The following is a 14343-nucleotide window of genomic DNA, read 5'->3' on the forward strand; positions in this document are numbered from 1 at the left end:
ACTGTTTCCCGCCAAGAACACAAATTTAACCACAAATGCAGTTTGGATAAATCAAGAGGGGGGGGGGGGGGGAATCTGCAAAGCCCCAATACCCATAGCGCCTAGCGTAAGCACCCCAAATAAGTTAACTTCTAGTTTGTTTGCATAGTTTTTTGCATAAAACGCAACCAACGCTTAAGTTCTTAGCGTTACCACCTTCCTTTCCTCCTGTCAAGGTAAACATATTTTGTTTCTATTATTTCTGCAGCAAGCCAGCACTGCGAAACCGATCGCTTCTGAGACTTCCGTAGCAGCAAGCATACATGGAATGCTTGAATGATTGCGAAAGACGCAGGTGAGTCTGTTACTGCCCCCTTACCGCGCCTTTTAGAGCTTCGCAAAGATTTATCCGTCGGAGAAGAAGGGGTATAGAAAAGACTATTAAAATTACGAGGAACTTTAGCGGCTAAAGTGGTGAAAGGCGAAAGCCTGAGTGCTGCATTCTGCTACGCGATTGTTCACTGCACATTTTGTTGGTGCATTAATTAACTGCCAATTAATGACGCTTAAGCTTCGCCTTTAAGAGTGAAACGCGACAGCGTGTTGTAGCGCTGCCACAGAGTACAAGGAACGCCACCACCAGTTCGGCGCGATGCGTTGCTCTTTGAACGCAACGCTTTTTGAGGAAAGGAAATGGGGCGGTAATTCTGTGTCATCTCGGTGGACACCCGAACCGCACCGTACAGGAAGGGAGGAAGTGGAGTGAAAGAAGATAGAGTGGCGGTAATGAAGAAAATGAAAATTGTATTTGAGGAAAGGAAATTACGCAGTAACTGTCTCGCATATCTCAGTAGACACTAGTCGAAAATTGTATTTGAGGAAAGGAAGTTGCGCAGTAACTGCCTCACATACTTCGGTGGACACCCGTCAAAATTCGCGCGCGGTGACGTCACAATTTGGACCAATCTGAAACGCGGACAAATACGCCTTGCTCGTCGGTAAATTGGTTTTTGAGGAAAGGAAATGTCTCTCATATCTCGGTGGACACCTAAACCTCGCCGTAACGGGAAGGGAGGAAGATGGGAGTGAACGAAGACACCGTATTCACTAGACGCACCTTTGTTCACTCCAAATCATCGAGCTGGCATGGCGGAGTGGTAGCGTGCTCGACTCGCACTCCGGAGACCAGGGTTCGATTCCCAAGCTAGGCCAATTTCCTACTCGGTTTTATTTATTTATCAGGTGTGACTAGAAAGGTTAATTAGACTAATTTGTTAAGTAAGCAATTAATTAAACTCAAACTTACTTGGAGCATCACTATACGATCCCTTTAAATGGTTGCATGGTTAGTGGCCAAAGTACAATTGGCCCCATTTGAAATTCGCGCACTGTGACGTCACGGTCGTTTCGACCAATTGAAAAGCGTGACATTTCTGTCGACAGCTCCTGCTTACAACGATGAGGCATTAAAGGCTTCCGCCTTAATATTAAAGCCTATTATTTTCATATGCTAAACCGAAGCACAACTCAACAAAAGCCTGTAGCAGACCTTGAAAGCTGGCTTCACCTGCTACTGCATAAGCATTGCGCCAGAGCCAAATTATGAAACTGTGGCGAAACCCTCTTCAAGGAGCAGGCAGTGAAGAAGCGATTTGTGTCTTACAGGCAATATTAGAGACGAGGAAGTGGCGAGCATGACAGGCAGCTCAGTTTCATTATCATCATCATCAGCCTGACTACGCCCACTGCAGGACAAAGGTATCTCCATATCTCTCCAAGTAACTCTGTCATGTACCAGCTGAGCCACCCAGTCCGCACCATCTTCTTAATCTCATCTGCGCAACTAATCTTCTGCCACTCCCTAATAGGCTTGCCTTCTCTTGGAATGCAGTCCGTTACCTTTAAAGACTATCGGCTATCTTGCCTTCGCATTGCATCCCCTGCACAAATCCATTTCTTCTTCGTTATTTCGATTAGGATATCATTAACCCGCTTTTGTCCCCTGACCCACTCTGCCCTCTTCCTAAGCTTTACACCTATCACTTTCCCAATAGCTCGCTGCGCTGTCCTCAATTTACTTTTCGTTGGCCCCCACATTTCTGCCCCACAGGTGAATATCATTTTAGCACAAAATAAATGAGACAGTCAGACCCGCGCTGGCCGTTTACAGTTTGTCACACTGCTTCTTCCCCGTGATCTGTCGTCGCCTCATCAAGCGCGCCGGCTATCATCGGCGCCGCCGCTGCTGAAGAGAAAACATTCCTTTTGTCATGGCTGTGAGGCAGATCAGCAGAATTTAAAAATAAAGGCAGAACAATTTGATTATCGCTAACGGTGGGCTAAGAACGTTTGGAACTGGCTACGGACGGGCACTGCAGGGCGAGATGCGTGTCGAGCCGGCCGTGCAAGTGCGCTCGATCCCCAGTGCCGCTGCGCTTCACCGGTGGGTGCAGAATCACTCGCGGCGCAAATGTTCGCTGGCATATTTTGCTTACTCACAAGCAGATCCAGATGACAGATTATGAGAGGGTTTACTAAGCCGAACTGAGCAGGCACTGCACGAACGAAAACACATCTCCGCTGGTGCACATCGCGCATCTCGCTTGTCGCCGCCGCTGGCATTTTTGCCCGCTAAGCGACAGAGCGAACGAAGACGTTCCTCGCCGCGCCGCCTCGTCGCTCTCTTTTTCGCGCACATGGAGCCCACTCTTAACGTAAAAAAAAAAAAAAACTAGCCCACCAAAATTGTATCTTCCTAACATCTTGATGTTAACGCCAGATTACTATTTCAAGCAAAATCACAAAAATAAACCAACGAAAGCAGGGTTTTTAATCTCAAAGCTTTAGGGTATCATGCGTTAAAAAATATACCTGGTATACTACCACCGTCAATTGAAGCGCGTACAGAATTTTGAAACGCGAAGAGCAAGACGAGATATTAGTAGATGGAGAGTAAATGCTGGAGCTGTTGATTTTCACTTCGAAGGCCCGATGGCCACTTTTTGGAAGTGTTAATAGAGCCCGCCTATACTTCCTCTCCAGCAGATAGCTTCGGCATGCGCGCTTCATTTCACGCTGGTGGTGCGTCCACAGAAAAGCACAAGCCCGAGTGGCTCACCTGAGGCGTCCTCTCCTCGGGGCTCTTCATGAGAGCCTGGACAAACTCACGCTGGTTGTACCCGGCCATGCAGCTTGGTTGGCCTAGCCTCTCGTGCATACGCTGAGAAAACACAGGATTTCAAGTCCAGCACACGTTCGCACTGGCACGAACACACACACGCACGTAGAAGCGCCAGCGAAGCGTCGAAGGCGTCTGGACAATCCGGGGCTGTTCACGTGCACACTTGCTGGGTGTCGGTAATCCCGAAGCCACACTACAAGATTCGGACTCGTGGGCGCCCTTTGCAGGAGAAGTATGTCAAGCACCCGAAATGAGAGTCAAGCGCAGACAAAAGAGTCAAAAAGTGAAAGGACAAATAGATAGGGGCCTGTTCTCCTACAGCTGCACTTGCTCCTTTTGTTCCGCCGCGTTTTATCGGTAAAGGTTGCAAGTAATAAAGACACTGCTGAGCAAAGGGGAACTCAGTACGGCCCCCAAAACCTGCGCGACCGCAGAAGTACAAGCTCACAAGTTGGGCAACGCTCACGTTGTTCACACGCGGAATAACCAAGCACGCCGTCGCCGCACTGTCCGGAACACCACTGTGTCGTCACAACATCCGTACACAGGTTTCAGGCACCCCGCGCGCCGCCCAGGCTGCGGCTTGAATGATGCAGTCGCGGGAGAGGGATGAATCACATGGCACCGCTTTCGGACGGCGAAGGACGCGGCAGCGGGCGGCCCCGACGCGCAGCGCACACTGGACGCCCTGTAGGCTGCTGCGCTCGCGTGCTCTGAGTAGGCGGGAGTGCGGACCGCGGGCTCTGCCTAGTCGCCGGGGAAGAAGAGGCCCGGTGTTGGCACGCAGTCGTGGTAGCTGGTGGTCGCGCCTCCTCCCTGCTGCCGCGGTGCTGCTCGGGTCCTTGAGCTGCTCATGGCTCCGGGCGCGCGTCCAGGAAAGGCCCGTTCACACGCTCGGGCCCGGCAGGGCAAGTGGCTGCTGTCGCCACCGCCGCACGGCAGTGGCCAGCTCCTGGCGGCCGCACGGCTCACGTGTCGCTGTGCTCCTGGACAGTCAAGAACATCGCGCGTAAACGTCCGGCCTCACGCAGATCGTCAGCTACACGCAGTGTGCGTGAAAAGATTCGCAAGTTGCCCTCAGTGTACTATAGGCAGCAAAGGGGGGGGGGCTCCTCGTCCCCCCTTATACACGTGCCTGGATGCAGCACCAGGGACTCACCCATTGTAACCTGGAAACCTACTCGGCTGCGTCATTCCGCTTGCCCTTGCATATCTTTAGAATAATCTTTTACGTGCGCACTTATGAATGCAAGGACAAACCTAATAGAATGTTTATTTATTTGTAATGAACACTCTGCCAAGCTGAGAGGGTGTCATTACAGGAATGGGTGGAAAGAAATGGACACTCAGTTAAATCTCAATCTGTGGCCATTGCTTCAGAGTCACAACAAAAATGCAAAGAAACAGTAGCATGAGACAAATACGGAGACGCAAATACCATAAAGATGCAAGGAATGTCAAGAAAAAACAAAGAGGTGATAAATGAGCATTTTTATTGGTATGGATAGGATGCCATTGCGAAAATTCATAGTCACTGCAGCGCACACAAGCAACGGCGACGCACCGCAACACGTGACCTGCTAAAACTAACCAGGAAAAAAGAGAGCAGAGCAAAACAGGGTGACGACCGGACGTATAAAAAGCTCTGTCGACCAGCGTTTTATTTGTGTTTCTTTTCTGCTCTAACTTCCGGTTAATGAGGTCACTGCATATACACCTGTCATGCGTCAGGTAGTGAGTCACAAAATTAACCCACAGTTTTGTACTGACCTTTCCAGGAGTGAAGCCTAGAAAGGCATGACCTCTCGATGACAGGTTGTATCATAATCAAACATGAGTACCTGACCTGACCACCTAAACAAGCTTTCCCTCACAGGTTTAGTGTTCGCGCAGCTGTACGGACAAGCTGGCTGGCAATTTTTCGAGCGTTCCGTTAACTGACTACAGTCGACGGGTCGCTGACTCGACGTACTCCGAAGCGTCTTGCACGCGACAACGCAGCAGCATCGGTCTTGTCTATCCTTCGTTCTTTTTGCGCTGTTCGTACAGCGTCCTGTACCAATAAATTTCCTCTGTGAAATCAAACATAACACAAGGTTTCCTCGTAAAACTTTCAGCTAGCGATAGAACAAGCACACCCAGGCGAAGCAGAAAGGGGGATGAACCGCTGCCAGGTAGTTTTAAATGCTGCAGAATCACTTTCTACTTAGCTATTTGGTGACAAGTTTTCCTAAAGGAATTTCTTCCCCTTTTTTCCCGTCCTGCTCTCTGTATTGTGGCTGTCATATTGGCGCCAGGCATTATTCCCAAACATTGGTAACCGTTGCTGATCACTTCGGTAAAGTTTCTATTTTGGCTATTGTGCACTAATAACAACCACATAGGCAATTTTAATGGCTAAAGGGGAATTACACACGTCGTACTAAGTTTTGGCCTTCGCAATGCAGGCCGAACGAGATAGAGAACGTCAACGTCAAGCAGTCCACACAGCGCTAACGGGTTCACGGATATTTTTATTTTTCACGTACGACGGATTCCAAGAGCATTCGTTGATTCCCCCTCCCTAAACAGACATATGCTCTTTGTGCAAACGCACGTGCTGTCACAGCTCTCTGACGTGCCGTGCCTCGCAGGTACAGCGCTGGGTTCCTGTTGATCACGGGGCTACACGTGTTCCTGTGCATGGGATCATCGGCCTCAGACACGGAGTTCCCGACCTGAGCCCCTGTGCAGCTGCCCTGTACAACGGAGGTGATAACAGCGGGAATGCCGTCGGTCTCGCCTCATTTCTGCGACGTTCTCCAGCGGATATGCGGTGAGGAGAACCCCGTTTCGCACGACGCGCTGAAGCTCCATGTTTACGAGCGAAGCAACGCACCTCGTCTGTATCACGAAACTGCAGCTGTTCCGAAAATAACAGGGTTATGCGCGAGAGGAAAAGCGGCAGACGAGGAACCATGTTCTTTTTTAAATGTCATGCGGGAGATCGAAATATATTTTTTAAGAACAACGAAATAGATATTATTTACAACCACACTAAGAAAGGAAACACTGGCTGAAGAGCGTCGAAACGAGAGACTCGCTTCTCCGGGGTCGCTCCCCGTATTCACAAATGTTCCTTTCCTTAAAGCGTTAAGTGGGCCTTCGGCAAGGACGGCCTAAGTTGAAACGTAAGATAAGGCTGAAGTCAGCCTCAAAAACCAACCTTACGCGATTTTAAGGGCGCCTTACGAAAAGGGGCTCCTATCCGAAAATGTTGGTGATATGGGAGCGAGGCTACTCGCGTTTTTATGTTTGAATCATATGGAGATACACGTATAATTTGTTCCTACGACAAAAAGTGAATAAAAATTCCTCCTAGCACGCTTGCAAGTAAGCATCAGAGATTTTAGGCAAACAATTTTCCAATTTTGACATTTTTTCTTCTTTTGCAGGCCACCCTGTAGTGTAGAGAGAGAGAGATACAGAGAGGGGGAAAGGCGGGGATGTTAACCAGAAAGGTTTCCGGTTGGCTACCCTGCACTGGGGAAGGGAATGAGCCGTCACAATAATGTGCTTGTTGATTTCACGTAGCCCGCCTCTTTTGCGAGTGTTTGCTTCTCGACGTCGGTTCGCTCTTTTTCTTTTTGGACTTTTTCCATTTTTTTGGCTTTTTTTGTTGCACTCTTGTTAGATTCTGCGTTCAATTTCTATTCAGTTTTTATTTAGAACAAAAAAAAAAGATATGGAGGCTAAAAAACGCGTAAATTTTACTGAAGAAGAGCGCAACGTTCTTACTGAACTCTGCAATAAGTACACCGCGGTAGTGGAGAGCAAACGAACAGACGGAGTTTCCCTGGAAAAAAAGAAGAAAACTTGGAAGGTGATCACGGACGAATACAACTGCCGGCCCAACATCCTATACCGAACGGAGAGCCAACTGCGCAAATGCTGGGACAATTTAAAAGGAAAATGGAAGAAGGCAAAGGCCGCTGACACGAAGGGAGTGTTTGCGACAGGTGAGCTCCTCTGTTTTCTCTGGTCTTCTTTCGCCTGATTCTCTTTTCTGTTTGCTGATAGCCAGGCTCCTTGATTTGCGCCAAGACTGCTCCCCAGCCGTGTTAGTTTGCTTTTCGGTTGATAGCCGACATGAGAAGTTGCTTGACTGTGAGATATCATACATGCGTGTGTTCACAATCTGCTTCGACGTGTTATTTTTCATGCCGCGTATCGTGCTCGTCATCGCGTGCAGTACGCTGATCATCTGTAGGTAGTTAAAAACAAAGACTGCATCACTACTAATGATGAACCGGGCGGTTTTTTTTTTTTCCCCCAGGAGGTGGCAGCGCGCCAGAAAGTCAGATGACCGACGAGCTGGAGCGAGTTGGTGCTGCGGCGTCCCACTTGTCGACGCGGTTGCCCAACCCGTTCGACAGTGACCGCGCGCGCCACGCGGTCGCCTCCCGACCAGAGTGCGCACCCGACGTCGCCGCCTTGCTCGAATCAATGCAAGCGGAGCCGCTTCAGCTGTCCAACGGTATGTGTTCTGCCAGGGCAGTTGTTTGGCCCAGTTGTCCGCTATATGCCAGCGAGCAGAGATAGACAAGGAAAGGAGCTGCAGCAAAATCTCATGAGAGGAATGCATATGAGCAGATTGCTTGTTTTAACGAAAAAACAATATGGGGTGGCTCTACGTGTTCACTGCTGGTCACACTAATGCCACTGTTGATGCATCGATTTCAGGACGTCGTGATTCAGTGCTGCTTGTGTTTGTTGTAACTACTCCTTTGTGCTCTTATGCAGATTCCATCAACAATTTCCTGCTTTCACTTGTCGCATATGCTTTCATTGGAGTATGTTTGTCGTGAACAAAATCATTCCCAGGTTACTGGTTATATTTAGCGGAACAAGTGTCGCACCATGGGAAGTAGTGGGGCCAGTTGGTTCATTTTTCTACTTAAAACAGTGCGCAGGGACAGGACACAGTCGAGAAACACACAGAAACAGCACTGACTGACTGAGGAATTTACTGCTTTGCTTGCAATAAATACAGAAAGTATCGTGTCGTGTTCGTCGACCAAGCGACGCCAGGCCGCTCCAACAGCCCTTGCCTCCTCCGCGCATACTCGCCGCCCGCTTCCAAGAAACAAGCGCGGGCCGGCCGCTCCCACACAAAAGCTAGCACCCACAAAAGCAAGCAGGCGTCTCCCCCGACGACATCTGATCCCCACAGCCCCGTCGACTGACGCATTCCTCATTTTCTTACCGTGACCGTCTGCATTCCCACAGCAGCGGAAGTGCGTTCTTGTACACTCGCTGCCTCTCTCTCTCTCTTCAGCAATAAACCCCACACCCAGCAACCGTGTTGAGAGGTTCCTCGCATGCGGGGCTCCCACGCCCCGAACTAAACAACCATTAACATATCGTCTAAAAATACAAAGAAAGCCTTGTAATCGTCATTCTGTCACTTCTGTCGTCATTGCTTGTCCAGATAACCCACTTCTTTTTTCGTCAACGTTAGTGATGACAGTGACAGTGCCCTGCACATAGTTGTATTGACGCCACCAGTCAGCCGTACCATTAGGTAGCTAGAAAAAAAAAACCATTTTAAGCAGATCCCAGGGAAACCACTGTTTCTCTTGTGCACCTAGATGATTTCGACAAGGGTAGCCAAAACTGCTGCCAGTTGATTGTCATATGAGTCATAGGTATGAGAAGACAAAAGGCCAGCTGGAATAGGCGGGCTGCAGTATTAATAATTTATTGCACTTCATAAAGCACACACATGCTGACCAATACCACACTTGCAAAGTACAGGCTTTGAAATTGTGCTCTCAACAATGTACAGCGACGACTCGTAAATGCCTGAAGCTGCTTGCTAGGACAAGTGAGACCAAAAATTGTCTGTTTACACTGTGTAAAGTCTGCTTTTATGCATGTGGTGATCATGAGTTGTGATGAAAACTGACTGTTACAAATGTTTTTGCAGATATGACCTATCATCAGTGGGACACTGCAGCGAGCCCCAGCGGTGGCAGCAGCCAGGTGGAGTGTGTCGAAGACACGGAAAACACACCGCCTGCAGCTGAAGCAGAGCAGCCGCCTGGAGAAGTAGCAGCTGCCCCGCAACCACTGCCACAAACACTTCCAGCCATGCTTTCAGTGCAGCGCAGGAAGACCGCTAAGCAGACAGCTGTTGAGGGAGAGCTTGGCGCACGCCTTAAAGCTGTTGAAGAGGACAATCGAAGAAAGAGGAAAGAGCACATACTAAAAATGAAGCTCATGAGAGCCGAACATGCGCTTCACATGAAGCAGGCAAAAGAAGCACATGAGCTGAAATGTGCCAATAAAAGGGCCAAATTAGAGCTCTTAAAACTCCAAATGGCCGCTATAAAAAATAGCAGTCAATAAACAAAGAGAATTATTGTACTCTGAAGGTGCGTGCCATGTTTGTTTTGCTTTGCCACACTATGAGAAATGCTGCTGAATAATGCTTGCTCGTGTCCTGAAGCCACTCGCTGAGTCAATGGGACGTGGCTGTTGAGCTTGCAAAGCTGGGCATGGCTGCTGAGGGTTGCATGTGTCCGATTGCAGGGGAGCAGGAGGCATTTCCTCACATGAGTGGGCGCGGCCAAAGTTGTGTAAAGCAGCACATGCTGTGATGACGATTACAGATGTTGTTGTTGCAATCTGCAGCTTCATGTCTAGACATGGAAATCTTCTTTTCCAGATGCCAAAAGCCCTTTCGACAGAGTTCCTCGTCCGTATCTGCGACTTGTTGTACCTGAATAAAGAGGCGTTCGACATTTGCCTGTAGTTGCCATGCAATATTGTGACCTGTCATATTCACTTACCTGAACTCTGGGCTGTCTCTCTGTCCAGGATCTCTCAGTGGAGTCATCAGGTATGGCCGGCAAGCATACCCCATGTCGCCAAGGAGTACGCCAGGAACAGTTCCTTCCTCATAACGAACTCTTGCATTGCTATTGTCAAAAATTCTGCTGTCATGTGCAGAGCCCGGCCAGCTTGCAACTACATCAAAAAATTGCAGTTGAGGGCCTGTGATAGCCTGTAAACATGCCAAAAAAAAAGAAATGAATGTGTTACAGCTGCTTTGTTTTTACGTGCATCTGATTTTTCATGTCCTTTCCGGGACAGCCATGATTAGCAAAGTTGCTTTTGTAACTATGATCAAGTGCATGATTCTTAAAATCTTGTGTACAGTTTTATACCAGAAAAAATTTATCTCTATTAGAGAAAATAAAGTGCGATGAGGCAAATCATGCAGCTCTCACAACTTGGAGCCACCCGCGAAGTCGCGTACATTCATTGTTCACTGATTTGTAACTAATTTCATTCCCGTGCGCTGCCTATTCCTGCTTCAAAAGTGCCGCTGTTTCGCGTCTCTATGCTCACCCTGGAAGTTATGTACACATTTCACTTACCTGCACATTGATTGAGAAGTAGCCCTTCCTGTTCCTATATACTTCGGCGTCGTCTCCGCCCGGACTTTTGATACGCACGTGGGTGCAGTCAATACAACCAGTCACCCTGGGAAACTGCGCAATCTTGTAGAAGTCGTACATAACTTGATGCATTTTTCCAGCTTCGGGGAACTTGACTAGCGCCGGGTACAAAGTAGCGGCAATCATGTTCGACAATCGAGTTACAATCCGGGAAACTGTCGGCTGGGACACGTTTACAAGGTCTCCGGAGACCACTTGAAAGGTCCCCGCTCCGTAAAAACGCAGCGTCACGAGCAGTTGCAACAGCGGCGGCACAGGGCAACCTCGTCCGTCTGTGTTCTGGCGCAGCGGCAACATGGACAGAAGCTTGACCACAGCAGCCTTGGAAAAGCGGTACCTTGCGAGGAATTCCTGGTTGTTGTACACTTCCATGGGATTCTGGCGATCCCTAAGGTTCCGCCGCAACGGGTGCGCAAAACTGTGCGCTTCGTCATCGATGACATCTTCCGCGCGATGAACAAAATCGACGAACTCACTGAAGTCGTCATCGTAGCACGCCGCCATGTTGAATTGTGGTAAGGAGCAGTTTAAGGTGCCTGGGTTGGCACCTTAAATGGCTCCCTTTACCTGAACTTTAAGTCGGGCTTAAGGGGACCGTTAAGGGTAAGGTCTGTTTCTGAAACGCGTTAAGGAGCAGAAAAGTGAAGGGGCGCTAAAGATAAGGGCAAGTGTGGTTTGTGAATACGGGGGAGACCTTTGCGAAGGAATCGTCCCCTCCGCAAGCTTGCCCTCACACGCAAATTAAACCTTCACACACCGACACCGCTTTCCCTCGGGGGAGTAATGGGCGCTTCCCAACTTTTCTGGAACAGGCCGAGGGGTCCTTCCCTCGGACACAGTGGGTGGCTTGTGCAGTGACGATGTTTTGGGAGAGAAAAAGGGGGGGGGGGGGGGGGGGCGTCACTGGCGCGAAATCTTTAACAAACCAACAGCTGACAGACAGGTGACCACCAGACCCTGCACGAAGCGCAAGGTGATGATTTTATTATTTAATTTCACAATGGTAGCTTCGCCAAAGGGCGCCATAGTTAACTTGGTTGGTCTACATAAGGTGGGGTCCAGTACCTCTCTTTCCGAACATTTCGCCCAGAGAAAGCTTTTGCCCATCCGAAAGCCGGTGGATACCCTGCGGCGCAGGGGATCGAACCGTGCACCTCCCGCACACGAAACGAGTGCTGAAATCACTAGACCACTGCTGCGGCATTTCATATTTAATCTTACGATCAGCGTGAGATTAAATATATATTCCACCCACTCCGTGTAGCCACCATGTGAGGAACTACAGAGAAGCTGACCTGTCGTCGACGCCTAGCTAGGGTACTCAAGACCTCGACAACGACAAGGCGTTGAAGCATGACCACTCGCAGACGACATCCTCGTGCTGGAACTGGGTGGTCGGTGTGAAGCGTTGTTTCGTGGGCAGGCATAACGATGTTCTACCTGAATCCCCGCTTGGTCACACTTTCTAACACGTCGCTATTCCCCTCTTGAACGCCCTCACGGTGCGCGTTTATTGGCGGTCCCGTTGGACACTTGGACAATGGGGCAGTCGTCACGCTCATCACCTCGCAGCTGTTCGATGGACATACTCTATGAACATACGCGGCTCAATTTATTTACTTACAGAATTAGAACGTTACGAGAGACACAGGGACTGTTGGCCGCAATGTTCGCGGAACTTTGTTGCCAAAGAGTGCCGGGAATGCCTAACGTTGAACAGAGAACCGACGTTTGCTTGTCAACACAGATTTCCATTGGATTACTTCGTCCGCGCTGCTACAGTTCGCGGTGAGCGATTCGTTCGGGAAAACCGCCTAACTGATGGTGTCAAATAAGCAGCGACTGCCGAGCGCTGCACGTTCAGTGAACGTACAGCTGACGTCCAGCGCGATAAAAGCAGCACTCGAGCGTTTGTTGCTCGCCGCACACGCCTCGTAGTTTTAAAGCTATATCTTTGCAAAACACGTTGAGAGGCTATAACACCGTTTTTGCCGGAAACAGTCTCAGCCATAGCATTTCGTGCGGCGCTGTCAGTCGGGCGTGGCTGCGCTGCGCTGCAGTGCAGTGCAGACGAAAAGAAAGATGTATCTGTCTTGTCTCCGCGCTTTGCAAAACAAATGCGCCCCGAGTGGCTCAGGCCGGCAGTGAGAGGACGCTCATCGGCTCCGCGGGAGGCTCCGACGGTTCAGTCGGCGCTCCCAAACGGTGCTTGTGCTCCGCGGTTCACGCGCGAAGAGGCGTGACTCGCACATGCACGGCCGGCTCCTCCCGCCGCCGTCGAGACGTGCTTGGCAACGCACGCACGCCTGGCGGCTGTGGTGATCCCGGGCAAACACCTTGACCCCTGCGGACTGCGCAGCGAGGAAGCGTGGCGCCCTTTCCCATTATGCAATGCAGGAAGACGCGACGAAGATGCACTACAGCCGCCCATAGACGGAGTGGCCGTACCGTATTATCCGCAAACGGCGAACGAGTTTGTGGGTGTGTGTGTAAGCAGGGGTTTCAAGCTAATCTCGGTGCGCACCCGCATTGACCAACCTTTGTATTCCACGGGCCAATAGCCGCGAAACAAAATTATAACGAAAATAAAGTATAATGTTTATTTTGTTTCTCATGGGCAGGCTTCGAAGGACATCACTGCTTTGTTCGTAGAATTGTAGGATATTGCGAATCACAATCGACACTTCCGACTAGCATCGAAGTGTTAAGCAGGAGTGCCGAACAAATGTACCCATATATCAGCTTTTGTTCCGTCGTTCGGCGCACCGAGCACAACGAACGAAATAAAAAAGCGCATTGCAATAGCACAAATCCCACAGGGTGGGTAATGAGCAAATCTGCGGATTTACAGCCCGCGCTCACTGCGGGGCGGAACACCACTCATCAAGACTACGAGCACTTAAATATGCTTCTGTAGCTTCGGTCGCTGCGAAGGCTAAACGTTTACTCAAAGCCGGTGAAAATATGAAGGTATTAGATTGCTACCTCTCGATTTCTAAGCAAAGAAGCAACCGGTTGGCACAAAAGATAATACGGATGGGAAAAAAAGAGATAGTTTACTACAGGGAAGTTTCAACACCTTCATGCCAGATGTCTCGCTTTTAGCCAGAGGACCGCACAACAAGCCCCGCGGGCTACGTGTATGACTGCCGTCATCCTCAAGTGGGCTGCTGGTAAAGGCAACAGTGACCATGGACGCCCGAGCCATGAAAAATTCACCTCTCGGACGTCAGGATGTCGAGAGTTGACGGGATGGTTCAAGGCCTCGGGTTAGTCTATCACAAGCGCCACTAAACGCTGCGATATCAGTTTAACTGTGCTGAAATTAATATCCGAAAACTGAGAATGGCGCTCTTCTACTGTCTGCACTGCACCTTCATTGCTAGTGCAGTGAAGCGCAACGACAGAGCCCTGCTGACACAAGGCGCGACACGGTCTACTACTTTCTTTCGTGACGCGGCCGCTCAACACCTGTTGAGAGAGAAATGGAGGCTTCCGGTCCGCGCCCGGAAAGCGAAACAAACCAAACAAACCTTCCCAACGGCTATTCCTCCCTTTCACCCCCGAATGCAGAAATCTAACTTCACTCGAACTTGTATCGCGCTTGAACCTGACTACAGTAAGCCGACTTGAAGCATCAAGTCGACTTCAGGACCCCCAAGTTTGGTTTCGTGTTTC

The 14343-nt window shown here is 49.7% G+C and overlaps 2 protein-coding genes across 5 annotated transcripts in view; one reads left to right on the top strand and one right to left on the bottom strand.

The window, feature by feature from the left end:
• LOC149354866 (rap guanine nucleotide exchange factor 6-like) overlaps positions 1-14343 on the bottom strand; it is a 602352-nt gene that overhangs the window by 504700 nt on the left and 83309 nt on the right. For all 4 annotated transcript variants that reach the window (XM_089583523.1, XM_089583528.1, XM_089583522.1 and 1 more), the window contains exon 2: positions 3098-4146. In XM_089583523.1, coding sequence (XP_089439649.1) covers positions 3098-3196 — 99 coding nt within the window. In that variant the 5' untranslated portion in view covers positions 3197-4146. The remainder of the gene's footprint in view (positions 1-3097; positions 4147-14343) is intronic.
• Positions 6885-9575, top strand: LOC149354870 (uncharacterized). The gene is made up of 3 exons (XM_089577561.1): positions 6885-7158; positions 7476-7676; positions 9129-9575. The coding sequence occupies exons 1-3, from the start codon at positions 6885-6887 to the stop codon at positions 9548-9550; spliced, it is 897 nt and encodes a 298-aa protein (XP_089433687.1). The 3' UTR covers positions 9551-9575.

The sequence above is a fragment of the Amblyomma mixtum genome, chromosome 3 (genome assembly GCF_055824585.1).
Source record: "Amblyomma mixtum isolate Tamu chromosome 3, ASM5582458v1, whole genome shotgun sequence".
Classification (NCBI taxonomy): domain Eukaryota; kingdom Metazoa; phylum Arthropoda; class Arachnida; order Ixodida; family Ixodidae; genus Amblyomma; species Amblyomma mixtum.